Consider the following 12,823-nt stretch of genomic DNA (forward strand, 5'->3'; position numbering starts at 1 on the left):
CTTTTTTGTGTAGGTATATTTATTCAGATTAGTAATTAATAACGAGGATTGTAAGCATATACACTATTTTTCACGCAAGAATTTTGAAAATATTGGCTTTCTTACATAGATGGCGGGCCGGAAGCCGTGTACTCATATCGCTCAAGGTCGCTGGCATTTAGTGTCGCCTTAAGCTCGAAGGTTTATAGGTCGTATCAGTTCAAAAGTATCTTGCGAAACTTATTTTTGATAAACCAGATATTAACGCGATTTGCGTAAAATTTTGCATTATGTTTGACGGTGAAATTAGTGTGCTGGTAATAATAACCTGAATAGTTCTATTTAAACAACTAATTATAAAAATTAAATAAATATATGATTACAAATTATACTGCGCAAGATTTGACCAGGAATCTGTTGGAGCAGTAATTCGTTTTACAAAATGGAGATTGAGAATCCATATTAACATAAAAACAAAAACACTATCGACTTCTTTAGATAAAATAGATGGTCCAGGCTTATATTGTTGTTTTTGTTTTGTGAATGCTGTATACACTTTAATAGAACTGTAACTTATGGATAATTATTTAATGTTTAGTGTAAGATCAATAGTGTATCATAATAATAAATAAATAAATGAGAAAACTCAAAGAGCGCCAAGCTTATATTTATAGAGTCTTGCCACAAATATGATATTCAGACTCAACTTTATGCTGAAAAGTATTTGCTGAATTCATGTCATGTGTAAACAACTCACTGATAAATGTATTGAATTCAGTCCTCCATCACATTTATGTGATTGACTCCACAGGAAACTTACTTGGAAGTTTTTGTCGTCGTAATAACGTGATATACATTATGTATACAGATGTCCGGACACGACTAGACGTATAAGAATTTATTGTAGAAACAAATGGTAGCTAGGTAGCCAGCTAAAGCTACTTGAATTGTCGTGGATGAGACATGGACAGTGTCATTATTTAGTGACATTACCAAATTGAGGCTCCTTTGCACAGGATGCCTGGTAGATTATGGATAGCACAACGGCGCCTTTATCTGCCGTGAGACAGAAATGTGTAAGCATTGTTTCGGCCTGAAGGGCGCTGTAGCTAGTGAGATTACTGGGAAAATGAGGCTGAATATTTTCAAGAATCCTGAGCGGCACTGCTTTGTTAACAGGCAGGAGGTATCAATTAATACGCACTCTTTTAAAAGTTACCCATGTCGTATTGTCCGCGGAATACCACAAGGAAGCTGATTCCACAGTTTAGTTGCACGTGGAAGAAAGTTATTTGAATACCGTACTGTATGCGAACGACCTCAAATCTAGATAGTGGGGATGATATGTTAACTTTGTGGCGTGTTGTACGAAGGTCAAATACGGCGGCTGGAATCAAGTCAAACAGCTCTTTGGAACACTCTCCGTGATAAATGCAGTGGAAGACATCGAGCGAAGCATCTTTACACAACGCCAAGTGATCTAGCCGTTCACAGAGCACTGTATCACCGACAATTCGAGCAGCTCTTAATGCTCAAAGCCAAAAAGCTAGTGGCCCATTTGCATATACCTCTTGGGAAGCCGATTACGACTGCAGCTTCGCTATAAGCGCTTTAAGCCACACTCGATCTAAGGCTTTCACTATGTCCAGACTCACCGCTATGGCCCCTTCCTTCGAGATATATACAAGAAGATCACCAACTGAGAGACCCAGACGGAAAAGTACTACTGACATTCACTGATCAGCTCCTCTAAGTATCACAAGAGCTGTACATCGGTTCCGTACACTTGCGCGCAATGAAACTTTCCATATATGAAATAAATGGATGATAGGTCTCTACGTCTAGGAATTCAGGAATAAGGTTATAGACCCAATACTTATATATTTGCAATGCAGACAATTCGGTCGACCAACAGAGGTGAGCGGGCGCAGGGTACTACAATGAGCACATTGTTCAGGCGAATATTTCAATAACATATCTGTGTAGGTTTATATAAGATCTATTTTCCTAATGCGGTATCTGAAAATTCTCGCCCATCATTAGAGGCATATTGGTAAGATGAGATGCTTTACAAAGACTTTTCTTCTTTTTTCTATCATCTTTAGAGTTGTAAGGTGGGTGGGCTTTTCGCCTTGTCAGATTGGTTACATCCAGAAGTAAATAGGCAAGTAGCGTGAAAACCAAATAAGTTCGAGTAGATCGTAATGTACAACAATATATTTATCAATGTATTTATGACTCCTGTATCTATGAAGTGTCAACCGAGTGCGGTGTAAAATTAATCTTGTAACGGGTAGTTAAAGTACCTGTTCCTTTCAAATTTGTTGTAATGTACTAGGAAAAACTTCTATACTACTCCCCTTTATTCTGTGGTTTAGAATGCTTCCTAACTCTAACTGCTTTTATTTTAACCACAAGCAAAAAAAACCGTGCAATTCACACCTCACGTTGATTTATCGGAGTTTTAATAAACTCGTTACTCGATACGCAGACATATAAAGCCTGGACTTGTAATTAAAGCAGTAAACTTACAAAAAAAACTAGCTTTTGCCTACAGTTCCGCTCTTCGATTGACCTAAAGATTTTATGTTAGAATTTACTATTGATTTTTTGCTTGCAGTACAGCCGCCATGTATAATAATTATTTAGTAGGTATAATGATGTTATTCGTTTTAGCGTTCTGGACTTCTTCACCACGTAAACTTACCATGCCGTTACGCTAACGATCACACTCCTCCGTGAACGCAATGTAGATAAAAAGAAATAGATAGTCTTCGCATCACGTATATATATATATATAGATACTCCAGTAGGTACGCAAGAAATACGCCCGCTCTCGGCCTACGAGGTAAAACCCAAGTAAGACTTCAAGGCATATGGCGTACAGAGCGCGCCGTACGTACAACATGTGGGAATGTAATTATTTCCTGCGTCGCTATTGTGTTGAGATACGACCTGTGTAATTATAATCATTACATGTAATGAATATATTTACTTACAAGAACATGTTGCAAGTGTTTGACACATTTTCTCAAGATTATAAAGTTGTAAAAATTTGTCAATACAATACAATCTTTCATTTTCCATAGCATGTAATGAATTTATAAGCACTAATTAAGTACTTTCGTTATTAACCACGATAATTACTTATGTCAAACATTAGTGTATCTTTACAGCTGTAAGTTTCCTATTTTTTTTTAATATAAGGGTGCCGGGTCAATGGGGTGCCAAAGGAAGCAATACCGAGCAGTACCTACCCGAGACTTGTGATTAGTACTGCAGATCTAGGTGCTTGGGTCCATAACCAGATTGTGGAGCGAAATAAGTACTATTCGCACCTACTTTTAAGTTACCAACGAAGCCTTTAATGTTTAGTCATTCTTAGTCATAGCAACTGTTTGCATTCATTCATCAAAAGCAAACTCAAGTGAAGTCAAGTAGGTACTTAGGTGAAAAATATCGACACAAATGAGTTATATACATATGTGTATACAGTGGCAAGAAACTTATTACCACTCTTTTAGTTCAATAAATACAGCTTTATCATTTTATCATCATATTAAATACAGTCTATACAAAGTGGTACAACATAAATAATTAAACGGTTCAACGTTACATGAGTAAATCATAAAAAATACATTAAAAGACATATTGAGTACTTTGAAGGCATCAATTTACACACAATGTAGTTCTTCTAAGATCTAAAATCTAAATTAATGTTGGTATTATGCCGATACCGTATAAACATTCGAAAAATATAAACAGTATCACCCGGCCATCGCGTGCTCCTGTTATCTTTACGTATTATCACTATCCACCAGTGCCGGATAGAGCAAGCGCTTCCCTTAGCAATCTTTTTCAAAGAGCCCTTGATCCGTATTGGAACTTGTCGGTTACCAAGTATCTAACGTGGATTGTCTGTGGGAAAAGTTGTAGTTTTACGTTTTTGTGGCATCAAGTAAATTGAATATACCACATCTTAAGAGGATTCGCTCAAAAAACTACGGTCAGGCAGAGATATTGAGAAGGCTTAAATATGCGGGGCCCCTTTACGCGCGGGGCCCGTAGCATATGCCACTGTTGCTTCATGGTTAATCCGGCACTGCTATCCACTGTTATGTAGGTTATCCTATTTTTCTACTCCTCTACTTTCTGTCATTTATACATCCACGCTCCGTAATATAAGTACATTATTTATTGAGTCTTTGATAAACTCTATACTCTATTGCCTAAAAAAGCACAGTTGTTTTGATGCCACAGACTACTAAATCTAGGTTAGGTATGGTAGGGTCATAGAAATATTAGGTAATACGAAGTACACATACGTACTTACTATAATATTTCCATGTTTAAATCATTATACTAATCATTTTAATGTCAACTTAAGAAAAAAAAATCTTGTTAGTATAAGTTGCGAAAATGGTGATATATGATATTCTGTCATTTTTACATTTCCCGCGTTGGCTGTATGGATGTTTTTTTTTAATTCTTTATTTTTTTAAGCCATTCATGATATCGATTATAGCTAACTGCGCAGCCCACACCACTCGCGTTTTTATACCCTCTTTATACAGCTGTTGCATAAATACTATAGTTATCTGTGCCACTACGCCCGACGCATGTAAATTGCTTTTGAACCGGTTCATGCAGTATTTTACATATAAAGAGTCTAGACTACATACTATTCAAGTGTAATTTATAACACAACTCAATCATAATTAATCATATTAAAAAGTATCTGTTTGAAGTATTGGATCAAAGTCTTGGCGTACATTCTAGTCCAGATAGGGGATGAAGTGTAATGTGCATCCCCTATCCGGTCTAGAATGTGAATAAAGTGAAAACTTATAACCGGCCTCTGAATCTAAATCGAATTCAAATAATTTTAATTCAAACTAGGATTTCAAACCACTTCGAACGTCTAAAACTACCCCAACCATTCGAAAAAGCATGCCTCAGACTTGAGAAGGAACTAAGGGGGTCTTTTTTTAAATAAAATATCGAGACTATCAAATTCATTCAAATAGCCTGAAGGCGGTCGCTCTATTTCCAGGCTGTGATATCATTAAGATAGTCATTTATGTTATAGTAACCTTTACCACACAAGTTACCAATATTTTCTAAATCTCAAATTGCCTCAGACAAAACTCATCAGACAGCCCCGCGTTGCAAAATTTCCAACAAGCTAATGTTTTCAACACTGCCATCCGATTCCAATCCTAAACGCTACAATTATAAAGCACATAATCGTTCACCGGCTACCCGTCAGCTGTCTCAATCAGCTGTATCGTAATTGTGAGTCGCGAATGCAGCATGACTCACACTAGAAATAATTGAATGTTATTAAGGTGCATTAAGGCTATAGAAATACCTTAACACGTGCGCGATATTCATGTATTCATTGAATTAATAATTCTACTTGCATTCATAGAGGGTATCTAAGTCGTAGTAGAATTAGAGTAAACAGCAAGCAAATTAAATTTTCAATTTGTATAAACCAAGCCCGCGTTACTTATTTTATTCTCGCCGTTTTCCGCATTTCTATGACAAAATAATGAACATTGTATAAAGCTCCGGGAACTAGCGAAATGAAATTGCCATTTTAATTAGCACAAATATTTCTTGCGTCAGCAAATCAAAGATCCCGAGAAAGTAGAATGTAAACAGTAAGGTAACAAAAGAGAAACGGCAAAAATGCGTAAAAGCATATTAAATAACATAATAAATAATCACAATTGTAATATGAAAGATCGAAAGAAAAAAAGATATACCCCCTTATTCACAATGGTCCGCTAACTTAAAACAGTCGCTAAGGAGTGTTTTTTCTCATTCTGACTTAGGTCAATAGAAGAAGACAGAGTGAGAATTAGCAATGCTTTAAGTTAGCAGACTATTATGAATAAGGGGGATAATATTTAACTCACGCATAAACTAAGCACTTTTTACATACGTAATACACAGGATTTATATTGCCTCTGTTGTTGTTTTGTTCTTTTTTATTAGAAGCCTAAGCCATTGGCTTACAATATACTAGCATATACACAAACAAAGCGTGCGAGAGAGAAGAACATCTCTAACGGAGATACAGCAAGATAGAAAAGTAAAGAGAATCTACTGTTACTTTACTGTAACCGATATTGATTTATAAGTCGTAAGTCACTCTAGCCATTAAGCTCCTTAGAATTTGAATATGAAATCACAGGTAACGCACACAAATCAAAATTGGTTACGTATTATCGGTCTGTCAGGTCTATACGCTAGTATATTCTAAGTAAAGACTTATCTACTAATACTTCTAGATTGTACCATATATTTTATTTTTACCAAACATTATCCATATAAATTAATAAGAAAATGCAATAATAAAAAATACACTACGATAGATTCTCGGACGTACCAAATATACATACATAATATAAAATTTCTTAAAAATAGATCAAGCAGTTTCAGAGGAGTATGGCAACTAACATTGTGACACGAAAATTATATATGTACTAGCTGACCCGACAGACGTTGTTCTGTAGATAATAAAAAAATACTGTTTTATAGGAATTTGCCAATAATATTTCAAAACATCAAGAGTTGTTTCGTAAAAAATGCTCCCTGTTGTTATAATGAAATTGTTTCACAGCGGAACTGTCAAACCGTGCGTCACTAAATTCTCTCATAGAAAATATGTCCATACAAAACAAATGTTGAAAATAAAAATAATTATGGGTCCCAAATCGAAATAAAAACTATCCTATCTCTCAAGTTGGACCAAACTGCACTCCATGAAGTAATCCCCATTAAAATCCGTTCATTAGTTTAGGAGTCCATCGCGGACAAACAACGTGTCACGTAATTTATATATTTTAAGATATAAATAGATATCATACTTATAGACCATAGGGTTTTAACTCTAAGATGTAAGTACATAATCTATGTTATTAATCATTAATAAACGCGAAGTAAAGTTATTCCAAGTTTAAAACTTTTTGTCTTTAACCTATCAAACTAGATACCAGAGTTCAGAGTCATGACGCGTCCGAGCTGAACACGCCACCAAATTGGTTGCGCAACACAACGGACCAGATGATTAACCATTAATAGTATAGAGCTGTAAACATTTTGTTGGTAGTCGCGACTGGTTGCATCACTGTGGTGGAATCCGTTAGAGTGCGATCTCGGGTTGTGTACTCACGTTGCATGTGTATATGTTGCTTGGGCATCTTGTAGTCGGGCGGGTAGCATCGCTCGTAGAACATGACGTCGGCGCGGGCCACCTCGGGCGTGGGGATGATGAGCCCGCTGCCGGAGATCGCGCGCTGCAGGTGGTGCTCCTGTGGACAATTGAATCGCACATAAACTCGGCTCAAATTAACCATTGTACGCAATAGTAGGACAAGCAATAGACAGTAAGGGACGAAACTAGCAGGACATAGCCCATAATAATGCAGTGCTGCTCAGGATCCTTGAAAAACCCCAAATATTCTTAGCGGCACTACAATTGCGCTCGTCACCTTGAGACATAAGATGTTAAATCTCATTTGCCCAGTAATTTATCTAGCTATGGCGCCCTTAACACCGAAACACAACAATGCTTACACATTACTCCTTCACGGCAGAAAAAGGCGCCATTGAGGTACCCATAATCTATATAATAGCCGGCATCCTGTGCAAAGCAGCCTCCCACTGGTAAGCGTGCGGTCACCTGTTGATTGTAAGTGATCACACGCACACAACGCTCTTGTCACACCATAATAATAAATATTCTTATTCAAAATAGTATATGTAATCACTTATTGATCGTCAAAAACTACCAGATATTCCAAAATTTGGAGATTAGATTTTTTAAGGAAACAGTTTATATAACAGTCTTGTGATCCCTTGTAGTAATTAAGTAAGAATATTTTATATGAATAAAAACAACGTCATTATATAAAACGAAGCAGGTACCTATTAATCATTTTTGAACATTTATCCAGTCTTATTGTTAAAGTACGCTTTCTAGGAGTTAAAATTATGTGATGTTTAATTACAAGACGGACGAACACCGCTCCCTCTCAGTCATATCTCATAAACTGCAACAGATAAACAACTGAAATTTTGACAGTGTGTTTTACTTTTGCCGCTTGTTGAGAGCGGTCTCTAAAATGTTCGCAATGAAAATTAATAGAAATTCGAATATGGTTCTAAAAAATATTTAAAAGGCATAGTGTTATATCTTGTATGATACAGAACCATTCGTGAGCACGTCCGACTCGGACTTCACCGGTGTATTCGTCAAATCACGCTTTTTAGCTTACACTTCACCAAGACATTCAAGTAACGTCTTAAGGAATTAGTATTACATAGTAGTAACTAATTCTCTTTACAAATATATAAAAATCTATTTCAACGGAGTTTGTCGTAAATCGAATGAAAACAGCGTTCCCACGGAGAGGTGATAAATAAAGTGTCCGCGCGCTTCGTCGTGAACGTGAAGTTGCGTCACAACTAAGTGATTTCATCGCTCACATAAGGGGCCGCACACACAGATGACGTCATTACTACTTTAGCATTCAGAGAATACTACGACCATTGCCTTATTGATGTTAGATATAATTTTGCCGAATTAATGTTGAAATTGACATGAATATGTGATTATTATTACGCTTGGCCAACAGTGGAAGCATTTATATTGTTCACATTTCACATAACCGACTGGCCCGACAAAGATTATTTTGGTTAAATAAAAAAAAAATGAATACTTCTTCCGTCCGTTAACTAAGCATTCTATAAAACATGACCAATTTGTTCTTCCTAACTTTCTTTTACATAGATTTTCATAATAACTAGTATATTTATTATAAAATTATTTTATTTTTGCACTATGTAAAATTAAAAATATACGCGGGATGTGCAATAAACTGTAAATAAATAACCGGAAAAACCAGTAGCCAGTATTGGCTGGTCAAGCTGAAATATCGATTATAAAGAAGAGAAATATAACATCTGTTGTTTTTCAAGACTTTATGATATTATTCTCTTTACTTAAATATCTCTTGTGTAATAGTTTTCACGAAGATCGTTTTTCCGAGGTGAAAGTGGATACATTGCGACACTATTTTGTGTTTGTTCCAATGATTTACAAGAAAGAAACAAACAAGTATTTTCTATGATGAACTATTTAGCCGTACGTACGAGCCACAAAAGCATTTCGTAATTTTAGATTGTATGTAATATATTCATAATTGTTTAAAATTTGAGCTGTTTGTTCAGTTTAAACGTTATCAAATGTAACAAAAGGCTTACGGTTTTATTAAATATATGTTACAATATATTAGCAATTACCATTTCAGCCCTTTTCTACATTTTTTACTCTTTATTCTTAGATTGTTTTCGCGATAGCTTACATAAACTTAAATTGATACTAACCCTTAAAAATAATACATATTATGTCATAACTTTGCATTTACAACGTTATAAATGGGCCATATATTTTAATATTTGGGCCAGTTAAAAATACTTATATTTGTGTATATTTTGCTTTATACTTTGAAATACTTTACACGTTCAGAAAATAGTCTTTACCACATACCATACAAATTATATTGTTTAGTAATTTTAACATCAACGTTAATTAAGACGCCGCGCCGCCTGTATGTAGTGCCATCATCTTATTCTTGACCGAATGATTAGTTACTTTGACTTCATCGATTAATTTATATTCAAAAAGTGACCCGATGACGACAATGGCACCCTTATACATATTATTGTAATTTAAATTGCATTTGAAATCGAGCCGTGATTGAAGCTTGCTACAAAAACTGCACTGGTGGGCCTGTCATTAAATATAAACGTATTTAATGTGAGGAGGGTTGAATTAAACGGACAGCCAACTCAAACCGATATCAAATAACACAGGATAGATTTAACTATATGGGCTACTTTGAAGGAGGACTTAAACGTAAACCGGGGTCAGGTAGACGAAGAAAGTTAGGAAAACAAAAGAAGAACTTAAGATAACTAATAACCCAGTAAAACTAAATTACGAGATAGTAGTCAATCGTTTTATATTAAATCGTAAAACAATGAGGACGAAGAGCGATGTGGAGAAAAATGTTAGGGTGGTTTGGCCAGTAGGTAGGTGGTGTAGGATAGAAGTAGATTGTCTTTTTTTTAATGCCAATACACGAGCAGGAGGTTTAACTGATGGTAATTGATACGCCTTGCTCATTACAAAGGAGTGCCGCTTAGAATTCTTAAAAAACCCAAAACCTCTGAGCGGCACTACACTTGCGCTAGTCACCTTGACACATAAGACGTGAAGTCTTATTTGCCCAGTAGTTTCACTAGCTACGGCGTCCTTGGGACCGAAACACAGTAATGCTTACACATTACTGCTTAGTTAGCTGTGCAATATTTTTGAGCTCTTCGATCTACAAAGTTTGGTATAATATAACACTATATTTAGAATTTACAAACGGCAATGACTTTAGAATTAGTGAAAGTGCGATTTTCACGCGGTTGGCGGCATTCGAGGCAGTTTTTTGAGACTCATAAAGAAACTTTTTTCATCTCATTAAAAGTATCACTTGATCGAACTCGGAATTTCGAAGTAATTCCGAAAAACGCTTCTTTCAGTTTTCTTTCATCAACGATGACTCACGAACGAATCAACCGATTTTGACCGGCTTGGTGGCGATCGTGGTTTTTTGGGTTTCTACCGGGTCCAAATTGTATTCAAATTCTAAGTTTTGTCAAGCCCATTTTGCGTTAAGCGCGATGAATTCGGTCAAGCCGTTCAAAAGTTATAAGAGGTTTACATACATCCATACACAGACACACACACACAGACGTACGGACACCATCGCGGGAAGCTTCCTAGGACCTTAAAACGTCGACATCTGATGAAAACTCGATTTTCGAAAAACGGGGTAAGTACAATAACTGCCCGCTGCTTTAATTTTCTTAGCGGGAAGTTAAAAAAGTATTAATAAGCGAGACTGTTTTATAAATCAATGTTATTGTTAACAATTGGCAACAAATTTGACCTACATGTACTAATACAGTTCGCGTGTGATTGACCGAGCTTGGTTGTCGAGTGCCTTAGGAGGCCGAGGACTACTCGACTGCGACCCGCTCCATATCGCCGCGGCCATACGGCGGGGCGCCGTCAAATTTAATATCAACTGTTTCGTACTTACGACGGGAACCTGTTATTAAAACTCATAATGTGTGTGGTTCTTTATTCGTCTAAAGCGGCACGCTGAATTTCGTGCTCTTAAACGCATCTAGGAATAAGACTCATATTACCGATGATGATGTAGTGGACATTGTGAGTGCATTTTGTGCACCTGTGAACACCAATAGTGACACAAAAGTTTCAAGAGGACTGAAAAAGCCGCGCACTGCGAGCTCAAATCCTCAGTTTGAGACGGGACATCAACGCGAACTCACTACACTCACTCTGTTTTTTTTTTATCCGGACCTTCAGCTGATGGTAATTGATACGCCCGTTACAATGCAGTGCCGCTAAGAATTCTTGAAAGACCCAAAAATTCTGAGCGGCACTACAACTGCGCTTATTACCTGGGGACATAGGATGTTAAGTCTTATTTGCCCAATAATTTCACTAGCTACGGCGCCCTTGGGACCGAAACACAGTAATGCTTACACATTACTGCTTCACGGCAGAAATAGGTGCCGTTGTGGTAGTACCCATAATCTAGCCGGGATCCTGTGTAAAGGAGCCTTCCACTGGTTACATGGATACAAACTCCGACAAACAGTGAGTAAAGCCGTTTTAAACAAACTTTATAATGTCTCACGAAAGTTGTAATATTTTAACTCATAATGTGTGTAATTTAAGTGGAAAGCGGCCGATGTTTTTGCTAAAAACTGGTTTTAAGGGCAGGACTTTGTACCAACTTGAAATCTTATACCTTACTTAATATTAATTAAGTAAGGTATTAAATTATAATAACCCTTACCAAATATTAACCTGTTCTTCGCTGATGAAGCTGATACAGAACACAACTTCGAATAAATAACTAAATCGGATGAAATTCGAGTATGACTCGCACGAGGGTGGATTGAAAGCAGATATTTGTTCCCGCCCATTACTTCATTAATTAAATCGCCGCTAATGGAGTCTTCATTTATATTAGACTATTGGATAGGCTGACAAATTAGCGGCCGAAACGTGCAATTTGCACTACAAGGCCTTAAGATGTGTGAACAGTGGTTCGTTGCCCCTTCGTAATAAAAAAAAAACAACACGCGGTAATGTCTTTGACACGACCGTGTGTTTTACGTGATAAAATGTACATATGGATATTTTGTTTCCAAGAGCGTAATATATGTGTGATATAATCACCTTTTGAACAGGAAGATCCTTCTGATGTTGTTTTTCCAAATACTTTTGATGATATTTGATATTGCTAATCTCAGCATAAACGCGTTGAGTAGTTAACTATGTATTGTTATAACTAAATAGTAGTATTTAGTACAAATTAACGATGCCAGTCTGTGATACGTACGAGGTAAGTTACAATACAGTACGCATCAATTTGCCTCGTCTGATATATTATATTACTTTGCACTAAGGTAGTTATTCCCTAGGGATCATCCAAGAGCCCACAAGACATATCTCTCAAAGCCGCAGATGTACTGACGCAATCGTTCATGACAGACACCTTTTACGTTCTCAGCACCGCTTCGCTCTGTAGTATGGTGTATTTTATGGCTATCACGAGATTATATTTGACTATGATTAAAAGTTAGGACGACAGGGTATTATTTATATTATTTTCACCATGGTGTCGACTTTACCGAGTAGTAGGAATTACAAGTTTATGTTTGTTCCTAGTGTTAACAT

The 12,823-nt window shown here is 36.5% G+C and overlaps 1 protein-coding gene across 2 annotated transcripts in view; it reads right to left on the reverse strand.

Moving 5' to 3' along the window:
* The window catches only part of LOC126971337 (enhancer of polycomb homolog 1), a 105,965-nt gene that overhangs the window by 35,873 nt on the left and 57,269 nt on the right, over nt 1–12,823 (reverse strand). For both annotated transcript variants that reach the window (XM_050817586.1, XM_050817587.1), the window contains exon 2: nt 7,163–7,301. In XM_050817586.1, the coding sequence (XP_050673543.1) occupies nt 7,163–7,301 (139 nt within the window). The remainder of the gene's footprint in view (nt 1–7,162; nt 7,302–12,823) is intronic.

The sequence above is a fragment of the Leptidea sinapis genome, chromosome 23, assembly GCF_905404315.1.
Source record: "Leptidea sinapis chromosome 23, ilLepSina1.1, whole genome shotgun sequence".
NCBI lineage: Eukaryota > Metazoa > Arthropoda > Insecta > Lepidoptera > Pieridae > Leptidea > Leptidea sinapis.